The sequence below is a fragment of the Tauraco erythrolophus genome, chromosome 5, assembly GCF_009769465.1.
Source record: "Tauraco erythrolophus isolate bTauEry1 chromosome 5, bTauEry1.pri, whole genome shotgun sequence".
NCBI classification, from domain to species: Eukaryota; Metazoa; Chordata; class Aves; order Musophagiformes; family Musophagidae; genus Tauraco; species Tauraco erythrolophus.
In genome coordinates this window covers 24,043,011-24,066,891 of record NC_141469.1, presented here as the reverse complement: position 1 = coordinate 24,066,891, position 23,881 = coordinate 24,043,011, and the positions used below count along the sequence as shown (strand labels likewise).

The following is a 23,881-nucleotide window of genomic DNA, read 5'->3' as shown; positions in this document are numbered from 1 at the left end:
GTGTCTGCTCCCCCGGAGCGGGTGCTGCCCCCCAAGTGCGTGCCTGCCCGCTCACCCGGTTCCCAGGCCCTCCCAGCTGTGCCTCCTCCCCCGCCCCGAGTGGGTGCCTGACCCCCACGTGCGTGCATGCCTGCCCACCCCCCCCCCCCCCCCCCTTTTCCTTCCCCCGCATCGTCTCGCCTCCCCCCGCCGCGGTCTGCAAGTGCCCGGCGCTGCTGCCGGCTTCACCCTGCCCCGGCCTCGCCTCGTCCCGCGGAGCAGCGCTGCTGCCGCCGCCTCCTCCTCCTCCTCCTCCTCCTCCTCCTCCTCCGGCGGCACCTGACGCGCGGGGCTCCCGACACCCCCCACCCCCGGCCCAGCCCACCTCTCCCTCCCTCCCCTCGCCCCTCCCGGAGCTCTCCCGGGCGAGCGGGAAGACGAGCGGAGCCGCCGAGCGCTGCCGGCCGCTGCCCAGCGCAGCCCCCCGGAGCATGCGAGGGCAGCGGGGGGGCACCGACCTCGCTGCCCCCCCGGGCGGGCCGGCGGCGGGGCTGAGCGGCGGCGAGAGCCGGTGGCGGGGAGGTGGGCAGCGCGGCCGGCCGGCGTGAAGCGGGCTGGGAGGGGTGAAGGGGGGGGGGAGCAGCGCATCCTGCCCGGCCTCCGTCCCTCCATCCCGGCTCGGGGGCACCGAGCGTTGCCCCCGGGGTGGGGAACGAGGTGCTGGGCGAGTCTTGGAGGGGGCTGCGGAGATCATGCCGAGGGGGCTGCGCCTCGGCGTCGCTTTCTCCTCGCCCTCCATGGAGCCCGGAGCTTTTCTACAATGACTTTCCCCGAGCTGAGCAATGGCAGCTTGAGTGAGAACCGGACGGGACAGGGCAGCCAGAGCGGTGCCAACCGGTCCTGGGGGCTGCAAGGTGAGGAGACCCCCGACGGCAACGGCACCACGCTGACTTTCGCCTTGGACGTGCAGGCAGTGGGCATCGGGGTCTTCCTGGCCATCTTCATCCTCTCGGCCATCGTGGGGAACATCCTCGTCATCCTCTCAGTGGCTTGCAACCGGCACCTGCAGACGGTCACCAACTACTTCATCGTCAACCTGGCCATCGCCGACTTGCTGCTCAGCACCACCGTGCTGCCCTTCTCGGCCACATTGGAGGTGTTGGGCTTCTGGGTGTTCGGGCGCATCTTCTGCAACATCTGGGCAGCGGTGGACGTGCTGTGCTGCTCTGCCTCCATCATGAGCCTGTGCATCATCTCCGTGGACAGGTACATCGGTGTCAAATACTCCCTCAAGTACCCCACAATCATGACTGAGAGGAAGGCGGGGGTCATCCTTGTGGTGGTCTGGCTCTCCTCCATGGTAATCTCCATTGGACCGCTGCTGGGATGGAAGGAGCCACCACCGCTGGATGACAGCATCTGTAGCATCACAGAGGAGCCGGGCTATGCCCTGTTCTCCTCCCTGTTCTCCTTCTACCTGCCCCTCATGGTCATCCTAGTGATGTACTTCAGGATCTACGTGGTGGCCAGGCGGACCACCCGGAGCTTGGAGGCAGGGGTCAAGAAGGAGAGGAATAAATCCATGGAGGTGGTACTGCGCATCCACTGCCGCAGCGTGCTTGAGGAGCCTCTCTCCAGCACCCGGAGCAAGGGGCACAACTTCAGGAGCTCCCTCTCCGTGCGGCTCCTCAAGTTCTCCCGTGAGAAAAAAGCAGCCAAGACTCTCGCCATCGTTGTGGGTGTTTTCATCCTCTGCTGGTTCCCCTTCTTCTTTGTCCTGCCTTTTGGTAAGTGACCTCATCCCCCATCCCAGCCCCACTGTCCATGGATGAGCCCCCGGGAACCTGCTCCTTGGGACAAACTTTCAGGACACAATTCATGCATGGTGGTGAGGGATAGGTAACTGATAGGTGAATAAATTAGCAACGAATTAATCCAATTAATTAACACTTATTCAATATTTATTAATCAGAGTCATATAATCAATCAAAGTAAATAGAAAATGAATAAAATAGCAGCATAATAATTGGTTTAATTAATTCAATCTGCGTTCAGCAGTTTAATTAATGAAGTTCAGGCTAAGCACGAAGCAGCTCTATTTCAAACAAGCTGTAGTTGTGGCACAGTGATCTCCAAACAGCTTTGCCATCCCTGCCCCTAGCCTCCCTTCCTCCCGGTCTGCGGGAGGGCACCTGGATCTGCCTCCGTGGGCCCAGGGCTCCCACCTCTGTTGTGAACTGGTGAAGATGTTGAACATGAGGGAGGTTTGATTCTTCCAAGGAGTGTATCAGAGTCTGAAGTGTAAGTGTCGCTGACTTCCCAGGATGCTAATGTCATACAGGGACCTGGAGCAGGACCAGGTCTTATCTACAAGGGTGGTGGTCCTCAGTGATTTCCCAGGAGTGATCCACCTCCTGCAGGAGTCATGCCCTCAGCTCTTGGCCCTGCCATGGTGCCCATGTCACTGGGGGCTCATTTGGGTTTGTCTGAGGGGTTGTGCTCTAAAGTTTGGGCAAGTTGTTTGCCCGGGTGAAAAAGTTGCAGCCCTCTGCGTGCCGAGGAGGCTGCGCGAGCACGGAGCCCGCTGGGGAAGTGCAATGTCCAAAGCAGCGGCCCCTTCCAGCACCGGTGCTACCTGCGGCCCCTAAAGTGCAGGAAAGCCAGTGCTCTTCATCAGCACCATCTATCAACAGGTACCTGGTTCAGGGGATCGGATTAACCCTCTGGAGTGGTGTAGCTAAAACTAGGGAAGGGGGGAAAGAGATTTACATAACTTATGAATATAAAGGATGGCAAGTCTCTCACTTCATCTGCTGGGTGGGACTCACATGTCCCACAACCCACTGGGGACTTGTGTCCAAGTAACCCTGCAGCTGGGGAAACTTTATAGCTAGTTCTGCACTTTTTCTCAGGATTTTTCAAACCTCCTTGCACCTCGAGGCTGCCTCTCAAGTCAATGGAAACAACATTGTGACCACAGGACTGATTGTGACCTGCTAAAGTTTTAATCTCCCTCCAGCGATGTGGCTGTCCCCCTGGGGACAGCTGGAGCCCAGGGCTGTTAGACACCTAACTGAGGCCACTCCATCCTCATCTGCCCTCCAGCTGGGTAATTCACCAGGATCTCTGGTGCTTTGGGAGCTGAGGTGTCCCTAGGGTGGTGGATCAAGGGTGTGGGTGTCTGGTCTCACCATGCCGCTGTCTTGCATGTCTCCGCTTCAGTTTCTCTCTCTGGGTGAGAGTGGTATGTGGTGAGTTTATCTCAGCTCTCTATGGGGGTGGAATTGCTGCTGTGAAGAGTTTTCACCCTACGTGAGCATGAGAGTTCGTGGTATAACTCAGGCAGGGAGCAGTAAGGCTATGGTGAACTTTCTCACTGCAAGACTTGAGATGAATTATACCATCTGACTGTGCCTCAGTTTCCCTTTCATTGATCAGGTTCATTGTGGGATGAATAAACGAGTAGTTTGGGAATTGCAGGGCTCAGGGAGATGCCAGTACCTGAAGGCTGATCAGAAGGGCAGAAACCAGCTCTGAAGCTCATTCACACCTTACGGCTAACAAATCTGGGAATCAGGATCCTGTTCCTCTGAGTTATTCGCAGTACTCGGATATGGAGCAGAAACACCAGGCAAATACTCTTCAGTAGAAAAAATATTTTATTTTGTTTCACCATGTCTGTCCTCTCTTGAAACTCTTGAACCAGCTTCTCACCAATGTAAATCTTTACTGGTGCGCTGAAGTCAGAGACACTGATTTATACCAGTTAAAAATCCAAACTTCATTCAAGTATCTCCCGTGAACCCGCTTGCTTCCTCCAAGCACACAACTTGCCAAGTTCTTTATAAACATGGCTTTGATCTTTACTTCCTGCTGTATTATACATATAATATAAACACAGCTAAAGTTCATGTATTTTATGACTACAAAATATGCTGCCTCTGATTTCACCCCCCTTTTATTAATTGCAATTTCCTATTCAAATCTGAGAATCATTCAATGCCGTATAGAAGGAGAACAGAAACTTTTGCAAGGAATGATCTCTGATTTTAGAGCTCAGCTGACAGGTCTGAAACTCAGAGAAATCAGCAAATCAGAGTAAATCCACAAACTGAAACATGCTGGGGCCAATTCTCCTTGAAAAAAAAAGGCTGTAAATGGTTAAGTAGAATGGCTTTTTTATTTGCTTGTTAGATAAACTTACGTGAAATAATTTGCAGCCAGCTGGAAGTGATATTGATACACATTTTAAATGAAAACGAAACACTGGTGAGAAACAAAAATCACTTTCGATTGAAGTGAAACATACTGTTTCAATTGAAGAAAAGGGTGAATGGAATTTTATTTAAAAAATGATTCCTCAGTTACATTCCAAAATGAACTGTCACGTTAAAGTGAAATGAATAAGTGATCTATCTTCTTCTAAAAATATTGAAATGTTTTGACTTTTTTTCTTTTTCTATTTGACGTGAATTTGCACCAAGTTGCCATTGAGTGACTTATACTGTTGGCTGAGTGTTGTCTGATTATACTTTTAAGGGATAAGTAAATTTGTAAACTGAAAAAAGACTCCCAGCTCTGCTTAGCAGTTTCTGATCGCTAAGTCCATGCTGTTACCAGCTCTGTCACCGGTGCCCGTGTGAGCCTGCACATGTCTGCATCTTTCTGCAGAATAGTTTCCGTGTTAGTTAAAAAGGAGTCATATTTATCTCATCGGTGTTGAGAAATAACCAATAATGTTAAATCACAGGACCAAAATGTTGTCAGCCATTTCTCCATGCTTGAATAATCTACAGATTCTTCTTTAAATCAGTTCAAACTCCTCAATACCTCCACAGTCTATTTATCAGCTGAGTAATTTAGCTCACTTTTGGGTTTGTGATACATGTCCCCAAGCACAGGATGCCATCACCAGGAGTTTTAACATAATTAACAGTATCCATGGCTAATGAAACTCTTTAAGCAGCTGATTGTTCAAGAAAAGATGAAATCCTGATTACCCACACAACTCTTGTGTGAGTTGTATCTTTTGCCAGGTGTGCAGTAGAGCTCTACTGAGCTGCTTTGTCTGGGGATCCTGGGTGGTGGTTGTGTGTTTTGCGGCATGATCCCTCTTCCCTTAGCAAAGACCTGTCAGGGGAACATAACTGGAGGCTCTTCAGAGATGTGGACCAGGAGTTTCAGGGTGTTTTGTAAGATAGGATTTGTGTCCTTTTGGTTGTCTCAGACATCTGCGTCTTCATTTCAGCTAGTCCTAACATCATGGAGATGTTAGTTGGAAAAGACGTCTGAGGTCCAAGTCCCTCTCTGAGCAACATTTACACCAATACCAGATCACTCAGTCGTATTCACCCAAAATTCCCTTTATCTTTCCGAGGGGAGTGCCTGAAGGTGTGACTCACTTGGCCTATTTTGGACATCCTCCTTAGGATGAGATGAATTGTGGTGCCAATCTGCTTCTTCCTCTCCCTTGACTACAAAAGCAGCCAGAGGTAACTCACCAGCTGATGGTGTCTGCACTGCAGATATTTGCAGAGAGGTGGGATGTATTCTAGTCTGGATATTTTTAAGTCTAATGGAAGCAAGATGTCTAAGTAAGAGAAATTTCAATCCTGAGTCAACTCAAGCCTTTATTAGAGAAAGAGATTAGACAGAGAAACTTTCTCTTTAAGTCATACAACCGCAGAGGCTCTTACAGTAATGGAAAACCTCACTAAAAGTTAGGTGCTGGATTTGTCCTTGCAGTAGGGCATCTATGCAATGGTTCAAGAAAGCAGAACCCACTAATCAACACCTATAGATAGACAGATAGTCACCTGCTTTCTCACACCTGATCCAGGAGGAAGTAAGTAAGAATAGGAGGAGGGATGGAGCCCTGCTCTCCATACACTCTTCAGTGGCTAGGGAGCATGCAAAGATAATGTGGGAGCCCAAATGAGAACATCTCAGGAGTAGAGGCAAAGACCTTCTCCGTCACCATCCCAGAAGCATCTAAGAAGAAACAACCATCCCTTGGGATCAAGGAGGTCCTTGTTTTTGAAGAATAGTAGAATGGTTTGGGTTGGGAAGGACCTTCAAGATCATCTAGTTCCAACCCCCTTGCCATGGGCAGGGACACCTTCCACTACACCAGGTTGCTCAAAGCCTCATCCAACCTGGCCTTGAACACTTCCAGGGATGGGGCAGCCACAACTTCTCTGGGCAACCTGTGCCTGTGCTTCACCACCCTCACAGTGAAGAATTTCTTCCTTAGATCTAATAGAAATTTCCCCTCTTTCAGTTTAAAGCCATTGCCCCTTGTCCTGTCGTTACATGCCCTTGTAAAAAGTCCCTCTCCAGCTTTCTTGTAGGCCTCCTTCAGGTACTGGAAGGCTGCTAGAAGGTCTGCCTGGAACCTTTTCTTCTCCAGGCTGAAAAAACCCAACTCTCTCAGCCTGTCTTCATAGCAGAGGTGTCCCAGCCCTCAGATCATCTTTGTGGCCTTCGTCTGTACCCACTCCAACAGCTGCATGTCCTCCTTCTGTTGGAGTCCCCGGAGCTAAAGTCAGTACTGCAGGTGAAGTCTCATGAGAGCAGAGCAGAGGGTCAGAATCCCCTCCCTTGACCTGCTGGCCATGCTGCTTTTGATAAGAAGGGTAGTGTAGTCTGGGTGGTGGGCTCTCATGTTTGTTATTCTTTGGATTTGGTTAGAAATCAAGACCAGTGTGAGAAAGGCACAGCAGCACCTATAGCTAGTGACACACAAGGGTGAAGGCCACAATTCAGGGCTCCCTTCACTCTGTCCCTCCACAAACAGCAGGTTACTCAGGCAAGGAGTGACTTAAGAGATCCCTCTGTATGAGCAAAACCCGCCATATTCATGGTTTTATGTCTGCCTTGGGGTGGTGTGACTTCCCTGTGTTTGCAGTGGAAGCTGGTACTCATTTCCAGCTATGATTCAGAAAAACAGTGTATTGGCTTTTTTACCTGCATCCTGAAGGAAAGGCAGCTGCTACACAAACCAGGCTCAGAAAGATCTCCTTCAAGCCAAAACAAAAAATATTTTTGTAGATGCTGTTTTTCTGGGGGCAGAAGTCCTTTCACAAAACATTTTGCAGAAGACGGGCTCACAGAGGCATGGCAGTGCTCAAGCTTTGGTAACTGTCACTGGTAAAATAAATGATGAGGAAGACAATGTAGGCAGGAGCACATTTCAGATGAGACCGAGTCTGTTCTGGTAAAAGTGAAGAATCTAATTCTATTCTGTTAGGAGAATGTTCAGTGTGCTCAGGTTTCCTTAAGAAAAAAAAAGGCTTATGTCATCACTCTGTGCCTTATGTGCATGTAAGCCTTTCCCCATCACACGATGAACTCTTTCATCAATCTCACTCACATTTGAGAAAGTGCTAAATGTCCTCAACATACTAAGTTCCTATAAAAATGGGCAGATTGGTAAAGGAGTGGGAACTTTTATACTCTCCCTCACAGAAGGAAGGTTGCAGAATGAGCTCAGCCCCTGGTTAGACATCGGAAAATACTCCCTAAAAATCCACATCAAGACACAATTCCGCAGAAAACCAAACTTCTTTAGTTTCATTGTGCACAGGAGGACCTGATCAAAAGTGTGATTAAAAGGAGGAGAATGAAAGATAGACCATTCAGTTACTGTGATTGTCAGGGCAGTCTTTGTATCTCCTGGAATTTTTTGAGTCATGATGGAAGTGGCAGAATTGGCATGGAAAAAGGAATGGGCAACTGCTCTGGGATAATTAACTACGGCCCAGAGCATCAAATCCAACTGGAACAAGAGCAATTGCAACGAACTGTTCCATCTGCCACACGTCCTTCATTGATCCTGGTCCACAGGAACCATACATTCATTAAAAGTGCCAGCAAAGACACAGACCCAGAGTCTCAAAAGCTACTAGGTTCCAGGCTCCAGTTTCATTTATTGGACACCATCCAGGCAAGAGGCAAGATTCTTCTTGTCTTCTTTGCACCACAGGATGTTTCCATCAAATGGGCTCATGCCAAATCAGCATAAATTCATTAAATCATAGGGGATGAACGGGTCTTCCAGCCCATCTCCTTTTCTCAGGGAAAGATCACTTGGCCCCAAACTGTTCCTGACCTCTTTTTCAAGACTATTCTTAAAGCATTGCAGTGAGGGCAAGTCCATTACTTTCCCAGGCAAATTATACTGTTGTTTAAGCAGCCCTCAAATACGATTTCTGCTTCTCCTTTTCCAGTTCAGTGTGTCCGCAATAACGTTAGGGCTGTGTTGCAGCCTACCAGAATGATATTCCTAGGGCATGATAGCAGGGATGCATGGTGGGCATGGCACAGGGACACATGGAGGTGTATGACCCGCTGGGATAGCACTGCAGGAATAGTCCAGGCACAGGGGACCTGGCTGGGAGTCATCTGCACTGAGTGTGTCTGTCTAGAGATAATACAGTGGAAAAGCAGCCTGTGAGCTGACTTTCTCTCCAGGGAGAACATGTTGACATCCTGCAAAAGGCCACAGGGGAGGACTACAAGTAGGGACATGGATAACAGGTCTGTGAGTAAATTGTGTAGCTAAAGCATTCAACAGTCTTGATTCACTCCTTGTGCCCTAGTGCAGAAGCTACCAAAGTGCAGAACAACAGGGAAGTGGTGTTTTTCCAAACGTGTGTTTGGAAACACACAGTAAAAAAATAATTATTCAGAGCCCAAATGAGTGTGTGTGGTTCCCTTCTTCCTCATGACTCTATGTAGAAGGGCAGAGACAGACAGAGCTTTTTAGGACAGTTTCTGCTGTCTGCCTCATTACAAGGGATGCAGCATTCTGGACCTCAAATAATGATTTGGACACCCAAATTTGAACGTATGCTTTGCCTCTGCCTGGCCAAAGCACTGCAGTGATTCAGTGAAGTGACTGGGAATAGGATCTCCCATGACCTGCGTACAGGATTATTCTGCTTCCAGTCCACCCACCACACCACCAAATAAAACTATTTAAAGCCAAATGTCTGTTTTTGTATCGCAGTGCCTTGACGCATCTGGAGACAGTTGCTATAATGGATGTACCACAAACAGAAAAAAAAATAGATCTCGAAAAATTTAAAACTACTGTGATTCAGTAGGCAAAATGTTATAAAATCTCTCAACAGGAGTTTGGAACCAATACCAAAATACACCATGTAACATTAAATGCATCTATATTAAGATAGGTCTGACGATTTTATTATATTTGTACATACAAACTTTGTCCTGGGTGTTCTGAGAAGAAACTTTTAGTTAGCCTGATCTATATTCATTAATTTATATTTAGATAAATATTTGCTCATTAATTCTGGTAATCTGGTTAATGAGATGGAACGAAGATTGAGCGGAAGGGTGAGGATGTTTTTTGGTACGATCATGCAAGGTGGTTGTTTAATCCCTTGCTACCAGCTTGGTTTTGACTGATTTTGCCACAACAAACAGCATGAACTAGGTATTGCATCACGTTAGCGAGTAACTGTGAAAGCTTCATGGTACCTGTGAGGTTTTACTAGAAGTGTGCTTACTTCCGTGAGTATACAGCAATTTTGCTCAAGGCCCTTCAGAAAATGAGTGTATTTCCTTGGGAAAGCAATCCATAGTATCTTCTGATCAATCAATCAATCAGGACTTTTACTTGGTGTGCTGTATTCTAGGTAAGGCTGATTGTACCTATTAACGTTACGGGACCCTTCTGGAATAAAGTCTCAGTTTCTGGTGCCAAACATCTATTAGGTAAAGTTTTCCATTCTGTGTCTTTGTAACAGGCTGAATTTGTGCTGCCAAATGTGAGACAGAACGAGAGAGCCATATCTGAGAGAGATGGCAGGAAAAAACACAGTGTTCAGTTCCTATAAGAAGTATTATGGGGACAGCCTTGAGTTTTAAAAGCTCTGGCAGTACCATGTGTCAGAGCAGAAACTGGACATCTTACTCCTTCGGGGTGGGAGGATGCTTTATGTCAGGACAGGGCAGGAATTAGCCAAAACTGGCCCAATATGGCCAAATCCTGGGAAGAAAGGATGTTTCTGAGGTGTTGACAAGGATGGGCGGCTTGGCAAGACTGGAGCTTGCTGAGGAAAGACTTTTAAGAGCAATGACCTGATGGTGTCTGATGGGCATTTCTGCTCCTCTACAGTCCCCTGTACTGCTCATTCCCACACTATTCCCATCTTCTCCAATGCCAAAACAGTCCCTGGCATTGGATGCCAACCATATGTGGTCTTCGACTAATTATTTTTCAGCTTTCTACATAACCAACAATGAAAAATTGGTATTTTGAAGCAGCAGTTCATCTCATACTAATATTGCTATCTACACCAGTCAGATGAGTCACACCCTAAAAGCACCAGTGTAACCTCAGTGCCTCTGAGGGAGGCCAAAGATCACTAGCTGCAAGGTGGACAATCCACATCTAAACTAGCTGAGATGAATCTCATTGTGAAGCCAAATATGGGACCAGTTTTCCCAAGTCTGACACACTTTGACTGGAGCTGGTAAGAGTTACACTTTAAGCATGTGAAGTGCTCCACAGCACCAAGAGTTCAGGAATCCACGCTCGAAATACAGACATATTTTGTTATTGCTTTGCAGATGGGACGTTAAAATGGGTTTGAAGCATCTTTTTCTCCTCGAAGAGCTGTGAAAAGAAAAATACACATTTGCAAAATGTTTGTCCATAACTGAGCTAAGTACCTTCAGATATCCATAAGGAGACAAATAGCTCTGTCATCAGAGCAGAGTTGAGCAGTGTGAATTTGTAAAGTGTGGAGCCACGTGCTGACCAGCTCAACCGAGCTGTCACTTTGGTCACCCACCCTTCCTCACAGCTGGTGTGGCACGGACACTGTGGAGACAACAGAGCATGACTTTGAAATGCAACTCTTTGAGTGGAGGAGACCAAAGTTTTGCAAATGTGATTTTCACTTTGACCTTGTCGATCTTTTGAGTCCTCAACTTTGCAACTTCCTTAGTGTTCATTTAGCAGTTTTATTATTTAATACAGTACAACTTGTTCACAAGCTGTTGTTTCGTGTGTTCAGTAGAAACTGATGTTCACCACAGTGGTAGAGTTAAACAAGACTATTTTTAACACATAACCCAATTGCAAAGCAAAGAATGTGAATATCTCTTAATATATTTGTTCTCTGTATTAGAAAATGTATTTTTACAACAGCTGAAGCCCACAATGAGCAGTCGCAAAGGCTGTGGTTTACGCACCACGTTTTCAGCAATCATCTTTCCATGGAAACTGGTGGGATTTTCAGTGGTGCCTGCAGCAACGTCTACTTTTTAATATAAACTCCTAAATTCAAGTGGCTGATGAGGACCGGAGGTGCCTGAGAAAGCTGGGACTTTCTTCGAAATTTATCTTTCAACATAAAATCAATTTAGAAAAATATATTTTACCCGTGGATAATTCTATATGGTGCATGGCACCATTGGATATAAATTTTCCCTTCCAGTTACCCTTATTACTCTTTACATGGTGATCCTCCTAATTGATCCACATTTCCTGGTATACCCCACTGTTTCCCGTTTAGCCAAGAAACAAGTGCTAGCCTATGTTGCATCACAGGTTGTGCCATCCTCTGGACAAGTAGTAATAGGAAAGCAACTGCACTGGAACTCTCAGAAGAATGACATTGTTATTGACAATAGAAAATATCTCAGGGATTGTTTGTTTGTTTGATGTTTGGGCAAAACAAGGCTGTAAAAAGCTTCTGGCATGAACAGTACGCAGTGAAAAGTCCAGTTTTCCAGCTAATAGATGTTTAGACTTTTTTGACCAACCCAAGTGGTTCCATCTCCTTATTCTTTTTGCACATAAAATATCAAAGTCCTCCTAAGAGGGCAGAAAGTGAGGTTTTTTGTCCATCGTGCCTTACAGGATAAATTGACCCTTCTTGTGTTGAGTGGATTCTCTGGAGGTCGTCCATCAGCTTTTTTCTCTGAGCAGATCTTTTCCCAAGAAAGCCTGGTACTAAGTACACTTTGTAAATGTGGTTTTCTGCTCTATGTTATGAACTATTTACCTCCTTTCGCTGTCGTGTGATAACAAGGCAAGGCTAAGTGTGGTCTCATAACCCTGAGATTGGCATTTGCTTTCTCTTGAGTTGTCATCAAGGCAGATCTGTTGCATGCATCAATCCAAAAGAGCTCTTCCAAGGATGGCCAGGGCTTTACTCTTCTGTGCATTGGCTGTTAAATGGAGTTGCAGGCATCGGTGACTTTTGCTGATGGGCCAGGCCCTGGAGGAGGATGGCTGCTGTAAAGTTCAGGGTGGTGTTTCTTCGTTCTTCACAACAGGTGCTATCCTGGGGTTAGCACTATGACTGTATCCAGTAGATAAATGCACCAGTTCCAGGAAGCAAATCCTACACTTCCTCTGGCAAAGTAGTGCAGTGACTCATGGCCACATACCTCAGGGCTATTCCTCTCTGGAGGAGACTTGCATTTCCACACTGACACAAGGTCTTCTCCAGACATCACCAGGTGTCCCAGTGACTTTAAGACTTAATTGCTATTTTGAGCCATTTTTAGTGCAATAGGGTCTACAATCACATACTAGTTGTTGGCAACTTGTCAAAGAAGGATTTAGGTAATCCTAGTACCCTATGTTTGAGAAGGACCCCACCTCTGGGGCTTATCCAGCCCTCTGTCCCACCACATTACCATGTAGCACCTGTTGGGTAGTAACTCCCTGTGGGCAAGGTCTTCTCTGTGGAGTACGTAAGAGCACTCATTTGTCCCTCACAAAGGACCTCTTGAATGTGGCCATGGGGTTGGAGACAGCCAGCCCCCTCTAGCTATGGTGAAGCTCCTCATCCATTGTAGCTCATTCAAGGGCAAGGAAAGGAGTTGGAGAAATGGAAGGCACAGTAGGAGATGAGAAGGAAGAGCAGAAGGCATGGGCCACGGTGAGGCTAGCGAGGCACCAGAAAGGCTGGAGTGAGAGCCCTTCTTGTGTCCAGCAGCCCTGAGGTGACAGGGTTTTGAGGTTCCCTGAGGTGACCCCGCAAGAGAGAGTTTGCTGAGCCCCAAAACAGAACCATCCCCTTTGTCTTCCAATGCTTAAACTCACAAGAGTGTTTCCAAGGGTCAGCTGTGGTTTATGGTCTTGTTTTTGTTTACCCACTTGCTCTTAATTTCTTTGTGGCTGAAAGGGTTCGGAGATTTGGGAATGAATGTAGTTCATGAGGAATTACTTTAGTATTAAAGTTCAGCAGCTGGCTGCTTTTACAGGAGAGCCGCTTTCTGATTTGGCAGTTAATCGCCATTCTTATTTGCTCTAAATATTTCTTTTAAAATGCCGTTAGGAACACTGAGTGGTGAGCTCTTCCTTCTGAAGGCTTTGCCTTTACAAGCCCTTTCCACTCAGAGATGTCTGAGCCCTTTGCACTTGTGCCTGAACACACATCCCCAAATATCCTCATCCTCCTTCCTCCAAAGCAAATTCCAGTCACTGCAATGCAAAAATGAAGTCTCTGATGGGTATTGATTTGTTGTATGAACTATCTGCTGTCTGGGCTGGTGAGGAAACCTGTGGGAGTGGCAGAAGTTGCGTTCACATCTTCCCACGCAATGTGTGCTGGAGACAACCTTATCCCAGTGCTGCCAGCTCCATAGTTCCAAGGACTAAATAGGAAAAAGGGGAACACACACAAATGTCATCAGGGAGGGGGACAACCCGTCTATTTCAACACTGTTCATTGTCATTTTTGGCTAGGGAAACTGAGGAACCACTTATGTACCTGTAGTCACTTGGTAGCCCTCCAGTGCTGCTCACACACCAGCCACTACTGCCTGTCCTGCTTTCTCTGTTTTAGTGCTGTATAAAACTGTCACACGGAAACAGCAGACTGTACTTCTCCCTGCACCATAATTTATGGGGGCGATTAGCCCAAGGATGGATTTACTGGAGTGGCTGGAACAGGATACGGCTTTTTAGCTGCTCCTAATGAATAGCCTTTCTCTAAGAGGGCTCCTTAGCTAATGCATTTGGAGCCGAGCCAGAGAACGACCAGGTCTGGTGGCAGGAAACCAAACGCCAGCTCATTGAAGAGAGGGCATTTCCTCCTCCCGCGAAGTTTCCAACCCAAGGCAATTCACAACTCAGTCATTAAGGCCCCTGAAACGCAACTTTTCTTTTTGCCCCTTCCAGTAGCTGGAAAAAAAAAACACAACCCAAACATTTGCAAGGGATTCCTGCTGGGAGAAATCCCCGCCCCAGACAAGTCCAAGCCGAGTTTCCCATTGCTCACAGTTGGTGCATTGATGGCACTCAGTAAAGAAAGACCGGCAGGAGATAGCAAGTGCTGGGCTGGCCCCAGCCAGCTCTCTCCAGCACAAATCTGCCCAAGGAAACGCCCAAGCTCCATGCCTGGAGCCCATGAACAAGAGGTGGTTGGTGCCACTTGAGTTCAGGTCCTGGAATCAGGCCTGCCCCTCTTCTGTTCAGTAATTTGTTTATTTATCACAGTTAATGAGATCCACATTTACCCCCGTGAGATAAAGGCTAGAGCAAACCACAGGGGCTCTCTCTGCTGATCTCCTGAACTAAAGAACTCCTGGCTGAATTCCCCTGCAGGACTGTTGCCATGCAAGGTTGCAAGTGCTGAGGAAGCCCAAGACAAGAGCCAGGCTGCAAACACTCCAAAAGACATCCATAAAGGGGAAAAAAAAGTCAAAAGGAAGCCCTACAAGAGATCTCCCATGCAAGGATCAATTAGGCAAACACTGAGCAGGGGACAAGTCCCACTACAAAAGACAACTGCCCCAGCCTTTGCTGGAAGGGCAATGCTGGAGCTCAGTCCAGGTCTTCTGCTATTGACAAGACCTTTGTGAAAGTATTTAGATGGGGAAAATATAACAAAGATACTTATTTAGAGGGCAATTCATATCCTGAGCCTAAAAGGGATGATTTGTAGTATACGGACAGTAGGAATGAGGCATCTTCATGGCACGGTGCTCTTTCCTTGTGGCAATGAGCCAAGAGGGGGTTAGGGCAACATGACCAGGGGAGGCACAGGACCCCTCCGTGCAGCAGGAGGATGGTCTGGAGCCAGGCATTGCCACCCCAGGACAGGCCGAGGGGAGGAGGTGACAGGGAGGAGGTGACAAGCACAGTGGGCTCATGCCACATCTCATCCCTGGCTGTCTCCCAGCTGCTGGTTTCCTCAGACCAGCCTCATGGGTCACTGAGAAACAGCCCACGGGTAACGATAGGGATTGTGGAGGGCACTGACCCCAAAATCCTGGGACTCGGAGCTGCTTTGGAGCCTCATGGTCACCAGAGGGAGCTGGCAATGGCTCTCACCTGAGTCCCAGGCGGGGGACCTGACACATGTATTCCCACCCCAGATGTATTTTCAGAAATGCGGTTTGGAAAGGCACGAGGCACACACACATGCACAACACAACAGTGGAGACACCATCAGCTACTCACCGACCTCGTTTGGGCACAGACAGCAAAGGATTTGGGTTCAGAGCAGCTGCCAACTCTTGAACCTCTGTCTTTAAAGCCAAGTTCTCTAAGAGACACTTGTCAAACTGCACCAGAAAAGTTTTTCAGCCATGGGCTATTTCTGTTCCCAGGGTCCCTTCCACAGGAATTAGCTGGAAAGCTGTGAGGATGCGTTGTGAAGTGGAGCTGGCGGCCAGCCCTGGGCTTGTCTGCCTGCCTCAATATCAGACTCAGGCTGGAGATTTGGGGAAACAAACCAGAAGGACTTCATGTCACAGAGTTTGCTGTCTGTGCATTCCTCACTCGGAGATGAGCATGCAGAAACAGAGGAAGAAGGACCAAAGCGCAGTTTTCCAAATATCGCATCTTTCTCTTTCTTCTGCCTTGCAAAAACAGAGTTACTTGGGATTAGTAACGTTGTGCTTCACTTCCAGTGACACCACACAGTTACAGCACTTCAGGGCTCTCTTCAGGCTGACCTACTGGAGATCTTTAACAAGGCACAAGCCCATTAGTCATGTGCTTCTGCCCCTTTTGTGTCAGGTGCTGTATAAATGGTAACGCTATTTCTAGCCCAGAGGAGCTCAGAGTAGTGGTTCCAGATGGATGTGGGAGGCAGGAGAGCACCCAGTGGTATCTGCACACAGACAGACTGCCGTTTTGCCAGCATTCAGGCAAAGGAGTAGGGAATAGTGGTGCAGGTATTGGCAAATAGCTTCTGCAGTCCTAGGAAAGCAACCAAGGAGAAGGAACCAATTCCCATGGCATCTGATCACCTCCTCGGCCACTGCCCTCCTTCCCTGGGTCCCCTTCCCTGAGTAGCTCCTTACCAGTGCTTCCCCTCTCATCCGTGCCTCTAATAAACAAGGCGTGTAATTATTTCTGATTTTCAATTAGAAAAAGAGCATAGGGGCAGGACCAGGCTCACAAGTGAAGACTTCTGTGTGTAGTTGTCTATGGGTAGGTGTCTGCATGTGAGCTGGATGTCTCAGCTCCCATTATTGTCCGTCTCTAGACAGCTAGATTGCTAACAAGATCTGGATTGCGATTTACTTCCCTAAAATATGCCCAGTGCTGTCCAAGATCCCCTGAGGTAGATGAAGTAACCATGTGGGATTCTTGGTTGCAAGATAGGACCTAGGGAAGCCCTATGTTCTTATAGAGGGGCATTCAGAGAGCAGGAGAGACATCCCAGGGCATTTATCTCCAGTGGTGCAAGACATGTAGGCAAACTCAATGTCTACTTGAGGACGACCTGGATTGCACTCTGGATTGCTTTCCCAAGAAATTAAAAAGAAAACTAGACACCCTCATGGCAAATGCTTCTGGTAACCTGCCCATACAAACATTTCTTTCTTTATCCAATGAATTAGGTTGTGCCCTGAAGCTTGGTATCTCGGTATGTCACTACCTTTCCCTGAGATACACCCTTCCACAGGCTAATTCTGAAGCTGTGTCATGAAAATTAAAAAAAAAAAAAAAGGGGTCACTACTGCTTTCTCGATGGCCTATGAGGAGTCAGTCTGGCTTCCTTTACATCACTGTCAAGCATTAAAAAGCACACCTAATGCTTCAATGCAGGAATAGTAGGAATTACATAGAAAAGTCTTTGGAGGAAGGGCTTTATCTTTGCTGGCTGGCAGAGGTAGAGAAGAAAAGTCATCTAAGTGACTTTACTGGTCTGACCTGTCTTTTCTCCTGTAGGCTCCATCACTTGGCATGTTTATCCTGGCAAGTAGAACTTAGCTGGCCAGCTAGCTGGAAAACATGGAATTACCTGCCAGTGGTGGGTTTGGCCTCTCTGTTTAGGACATGTAGTGATAGTAAGGCTGTTGGATAGGGTGGTGGTGTGCATGAGGCTTGTCTCATCACAGATTTTGGTTTCTGCCCACCTGCTAATGCTGAGATGTGAGAACCAGCTAAGAAACACGCACCATGACACACATGATGCGCAAGCTCTTCCTGGGCTTCGTGAGCATCCCTTGATGACCCCAGCAGGCAACGTGGCTACTGCTCTCCTGCAGCATAGATCCATGAACTTCCACCAAAGTTCAGGGGAATGAGGACGTGGACAGTTTTGCTTTCGCACTGCAATGACAGGGCAAGGGAAAGCATGTACATTCAAAACAGGACTTTCCCAGCGTCTGAGGTTGGTTGAGTCAAAGGCAGCAAGGGTAGGGGGCTGAGTGGAGATTGTTTACATTGAATGTGGCCGCCAGCCTATCAGGATTTATTCCACACGTTCAGCTGGAAAAAGTCTGTTCCTTCTCTCCCTGTACTCTCACCGCACACCCATCAGCATGCACTTAGAGAAACCGCAGGTGATTAAATTAGCAGGTTAATGTATGGAACAAAAATAATTTGCTCCAAAAACAAGCATTTTCTGCTCAAAGCAGAACTGAGTGACTCACAGCAGAATTCAGATCAGCCATTGGAGAGCAACATAGCCAGAAATGTGATCACGTCTGCCATCCCACCGAGTGCATTGGTAATCCCTCAAGTGCCTTCTTCCTTCATAGCTCTTCATCTCAATCTTCCTCTCCATTTCTCCTCCTATCTGTACTCCTCTGTGGTTCTGATGTGCAAATACCTCAGGCACAAGTCACCATTTCGAGAAAGGAGTGACCACCACCGCAGATTGGCATATTGCATGATCTTATTCAAAATCACTTGAGCTTCATGTATGTCCCGGTCCCTGATCCTCTGCTGCCTGCACCTTTGAGGAGGCTATCCTGGATCTTATTGCATCCAACTCTTAGAAACTTTATTGTTTGCAGAGGGAACATTTCCGTGCCTCATTTGCAATCACTTAGTTCTGTGTCCATATCATCTTCTTCCTTAAGTAGTTATATTCTTTCCTTGGCTTTCACCCTTCTGGCAGACAAGCGGTCAGAGGTCTTCTTCCCCTGTAACCTCTTTTTGCTGCATTGAACAACTGAAAATTCATCCTACCTAATGAATTCCCTTTTACCTTTATCATCCATATTCTTGCACTGATCCATCTGAATTTACTCTGTTTTACAAGCCCATTGATGGTTTGGATGCTTTGGGAGACCTACCTCGTACTTTACACTCAAACTCTTAAAGATCCATCAGACAAATGGGTGTCTGGGCAAAAAGTCTTTTATGGTAATCCTGATGTCCCTATTGGCAACAGTAGTGGCAGATCACACCTCTCACCTGGAGAAGAGGCAGAGAAGGGAAGCACCTGTGCTGTGTTTGTGGATGTTCCCCGTGATTGCCACCGTGCGACCCTATGCAGCTTGGTGCTCTGGCTGTTAAGTCAGCACTCAGTTTGGACGTTTCTGAGTCATGCCACAGAGATCTCCAAGGAGGAGTGTCTAAAAAAACCAAATGGATGCTACCTGCCATGACCAAGTGCATGCTCAGGATCATCCCAGAGTGTTTATTTTATAAGCCTGTCATTTTGGCAGCTGTTTTGCTCCATAAGGGACTCTCCAAATGACCATCCTTCCAGACTCAGCTGGAAATGGCTCCCCAGGTCAATGGAGGGGGTACACCTCAAAGCCGCGAGGTCACCATCAGCCAGTGCCAAATTGTGGATTAAGAAATGCTGCACCACTGCCAGATATGAGTCATCCTGCCTCTCGAACACTTGCTTATGGTCACCATGGTGACTGAGTCAAGCACCTTAGAAAAATGATCTAGGAAAGTCCATTTTTCTTTCTCCCTATTTATTTCTTGTCACTTCCAAATGTCTGCCTCTCACCCTTCTCCTTCTCCAGCCCAGAAGTAACGTGCATTTCAAGAATAAAGCAGCTTGCAGGGAACCAAGGAGACTTTATTTTATTCCAAACTGCAGCCATCAACGAGGCAATTCCACCACACGCATTTGAAAAAGGTGTCACAGTCTATGAGAAATCACTTTGCTTATGAAGAGAGAGGCGGAGGGACTGGGCCAGCCATCAGTGATATCAGGACCTGGTTTCCCCAGCATTTTCCCATCAAATACTCCATCAGTAAGGTTGTCAGGTGTCCCCTGCGACTCACCTCTCTTCACAAGCACATCTCAGCCCCTCGGGCAGAGGACTTTGCTTTTCTCCTTCCTCTCTTCCTCATAGCAATGATCTGGACACCTCTATCTCTTGGCATTAGAAAAAATCCTATTCAGGGGTCTGGCAGGGACCAGGCAATGGTGTGGGTATTTTTAATGGCCCTGCAAAATAAGACACTAAATTTAGATGTCTGCATTGGGGTCACCACTGGAGTCACCACTGTTATCATCCCCATACTTGCACAGATCTTTGTACCCAGAGTTTGTTCCCTTCCTTCACAAGGTTGAAACCTTCCTTGTTTAGCGACTGTTGGTCTCCATCCCATTTTGAATGCCTCTTTTAACCAACTCTTCCAGTGCTAGGCTGGGCACTCAGGAAAGTTTCAGCACTAGCAAGTTTTCCCTTGATTTCATCCTCTCCTAGGGTATCATTATTGCATGTTGTTTTGTTTCATTCCCTACACAAAACAGAAACACTAAGGCAGGTTTTGACGGATAAACTGGAGTTTGGTTCCTGGAGATTTTGGTAGAAACCACGAAGGCTGACATCAGTGCTAAGCAGTAGTTTTGCCTCTATTACCCCTGATACTGATAAGGAACAAATAGCATCCCACTAGACAGACGTTTCCATTAAATTTGGGAATTCCTGCAAAACCATGCAGAAAAGGCCAACAAGTGAAAAGCAAACTGAGCTGTTTATTGCCCTTAGCAAACAGAAAAAAAAAAAAAACCAAACACACAACAAACAGCAAAACAGAGAATGCAAGAATGTGATCATTTGGGAATAGTTCATTATTTGTTATTCCTACTAATAAAATCTATTTGTACTGCAGTTACATCCAGAAGGACACATGTAGGAGCTGGAACTCCCGTAGTAGAATGGTAATTCCTCACTCTAAAGACTTTATTGCATTGGTTTTGTGAGCTTCACTGTGCAAATTGTTGACTTCTGGGCACCATTAGGTTGTGGGACCATCACAAGTGGTCCACAGCAGATGCACAGAAGAATATCAAGCATTAAAATGTGTACGTTTTTAGTGAAAAGTTAGATAATGAGGTTGTTGAATCAACCAAGGGAGGTCCTGAAGGCTGATAACGGTCTTTTATCAGCAGGTTTAGGATCCTGTGATGGAAGAGAGAGAATTGTTAGGTCAACAGAATAAAATTAAACTCTGTTTTTCAAAATGACCCTTCATGTCCCAATTTCCCTCTCTGTTTTGATTAGGTTTGGTTTGTCAACTTAAATATAAGCAAATTTCAATACGAAGTACTTTGGCACGCCTGTTCCTCCCTACCCCAAAATAAAAGTTTTGTTTAGAAAAGTTTAAAGCCTGAAATTCTGCATTTGTTTTTCAAATATTCTCTTTTCCTCTCATCTGCTTTGGCCAAAACAATTTGACAAGTTTGCCTTATACGAATATTTGTGTTTGTCCCTCCAATCTGCATACTTTGCAGTGAATGAAATAGCCATCCAATATATTTTTGACCTGATATCATCAGATGTCTTTTTTCTGGCAGGCTGCATGAGAGTGGTGTCAAGAGAGATATCCTGGTACAGCCTGAAAAGATCTTGGGAATCTCTGTGCATAAAATTATTAAGAAGGTTGAATAATAAAGCAGACACATGTTACTGCTGTGACCAGCTGTGACATTTCTAGGTTGTACCCATTTTTCGGTTTCCCTTTGCAGGACAAGTCCCAGACTGAACTCCACCTTTGTTGCTCAGTATATCTCAAAAGCCATTTTAGGGGACCAAAGGAGAATTGTGGACTGTCAGTAGTGGCAGAGAGTGAGAAAGGATGTCACCTCACCCTTGGAAACATAATCACCCTTGAGCTATCCCAAAATTCAGGCAGGACGGGTCAGTTTGGCATTCTTTCTCTGCAAGTTGTCAATGCACTTGGCCATGGGAGCATCATCGAGGGCTAGGCACCAGGTCAGGCTCAGCCGCAGAGCCAAATTCTTCCCAGTGTTACCTCGAAATCCCTTTTTGGGCCTCTGGGCATAGACAGTACTGCCCACACCTCCTCGTACTGGCCACAGCTGGGACATCTGTGCCTCTGGAGAAGAGGAACAAGGGCAGATTCGTAACCATGTAGGTTCCCAGGATAAGTACCAAGGCAGCCCCAACAATCTGTAGAGCCAGCCCATAAATATGACCATTTCCTCTCTCTCAAAGGGAGCGTCCAGGGATTTCTTCATGCCAGGACATCAAAGAGAAGATTATAACCAGCTGTCTCTTGCAGCTCATTCATACCAGGCCTCTTTATTCCTCAGGGAGGTCTCTGAGGGAATCAAGCCAAGGGAGGTCAAAAGGAATAAACAAAGGAGCACAGATGATCCAGAGTGTGAGGAGGGCAGAGACTACCTTCACCCTGGGGTCTCCTCAGGGGAGCAATCTCCCAGTCAGTCCAACGTGCTCTCCCTTCCCCAAGGACAGAGTCCATGAGTGGAATCTGGACTGATTTGTCACCCAGCATCTGGGGCAATATCTCATGTCAACCAACTTAAAATTATAGAACTTTTTCCTCTTCTTGTATAAATAGCCTAGTGCAAACCCAGGACAGGCTGTCAGTACAGACTGGGGGATGAAGGGATTGAGAGCAGCCCATCCACTCTCCCCAAGGAGAAGTCATTGGGGTACTGGCAGATGAAAAATTGGACACGAGCCAGTAATGTGCGTTTGCCACCCAGAAAGCCAACTGTATCCTGGGCTGCACCAAAAGAAATGTGGCCACTAAGTCGAGGGAGGTCCTTCTCCCTCTCTGTTTCTCTCTGATGAGACTCTACCTGTAGTATTGTATCCAGTTCTAGGGCCCCTAGCTTAAGGAAGACATGGACCTGCTTGAGCAGATCCAAAGGAGAGCCACAAAGATGATCCGAGGGCTGGAGCACCTCTCCTTTGAAGACAGGCTGAGAGAGTTGGGGTTGTTCAGCCTGGAGAAGAGAAGGCTCCGGGGAGATCTAGCAGCCTTCCAGTACCTAAAGGGGCTACAAGAAAGCTGGAGAGGGACTTTTGACAAGGACATGTAGTGACAGGACAAGCAATATTGGCTCTAAACTGAAAGAGGGGAGATTTCTATTAGACTAGAAGGAAGGAAGTAATTTTTACTCTGAGGGTGGTGAGGCATTAGAAGAGGTTATCCAGAGAAGTTGTGGCTGCCCCATCCCTGGAAGTGTTCCATGTCAGGTTGGATGGGGCTTTGAGCAACTTGTTCTAGTGAAAAATATCCCTGCCCATGGCAGGGGGCTTGGAACTGGATGATCTTTAAAGGTCCTTTCCAACCCAAACTATTCTATGATTCTGTGGAGCTATGACACCCCAGTGACTGGGAGTCATCTGGAAACTGTGGCTTAGAGGGGCAGCCATGGTCCCTTCCTTGTCTCCTCCACAGAGTCAGTGTAGGGTATTCTGCAACTTGGCAGAATGCTTCTGTGCTTTGATTTTGCAAAGAACCAAAAGTTATCTTATTAGAGAGGTCAAATGGCAAGTCCCCTCCTAGGACAATCTGAAAGTCAGCATCCATTTGTCAAAGCATGTTTTGATCTTCTCCCACAAGTGGAAAGACTTTCTTCAAACAGAAAGTGAAATTGTCTGAGTAGAAGCATTTTGTCTTCCATTCCACAAAGAGACACTGGAATGGGCTGTCCAGAGATGTTGTGGATGCCCCATCAATGGAAGTGTTGAAAGTCTGGTTGGGTGGGGCTTTGAGCAACCTGATCTAGTGAAAGATGCCCCTGTATATGGCAGAGGAGTTGGACTAGATGACCTTTAAAGGTCCCTTCCAACTCAAACCATTCTATGATTCTATGATTCCATGATTCTTATTAGTGAGCAAAAGAATAAGAGACCTCTATTTCCTATGGCTTGTATCACTTCTGTACTTCCAAATCAGCAGCTTAATTTTGTGCCCAGTCCAGCACGGCTGGGGACGAAAGCGTTGGTTTTTACAGCAGTCAAGGGTGCAGGGCTGAAATAGCAGATGGTATCCATACTGCTGCAAAGCACAAACATTGTTGTGCAGACCTGCCTGAAGGTGATCAATGGGCATCTTTTGCGTGAAATTGCTGGGAAATTGTGTGTTACATAAGTGAAGAAGGAGGAGTTAGAAACAAGAGAAAATCATTAGGCAGAGCTTCAAACAAGGATGGAGAAAAGATCCATTTGTGCAGTTTCTCCTCTCCTTCTGTGCTCCGCCAGAAGGCCCTGTGCTCTCCAGTCTCAACCCAGAGTCAGTAGCAAATGCAAATCAGTCTCCTTTCACCTTCTCATTGCAATGTTTGGAGCATGGATTCAGCCTTCTCCACGTCTGCAAAGCACTTGCCAGTCTGGGTGCAATGACCCAAAGTAAGTGAAGCATTTAAGCAGATGCTGAACTCAAGAGATTCCCAAGTAGCAGGTCTGGACACTGGCC

The 23,881-nt window shown here is 47.0% G+C and overlaps 1 protein-coding gene across 1 annotated transcript in view; it reads left to right on the top strand.

Annotated features, from left to right (window-relative positions):
* The first annotated feature begins 799 nt into the window (after positions 1 to 799).
* The window catches only part of ADRA1D (adrenoceptor alpha 1D), a 49,151-nt gene continuing 26,069 nt past the window's right edge, over positions 800 to 23,881 (top strand). The window contains exon 1 of the mRNA XM_009977914.2: positions 800 to 1,766. Within this exon, the coding sequence (XP_009976216.2) occupies positions 800 to 1,766 (967 nt within the window). The remainder of the gene's footprint in view (positions 1,767 to 23,881) is intronic.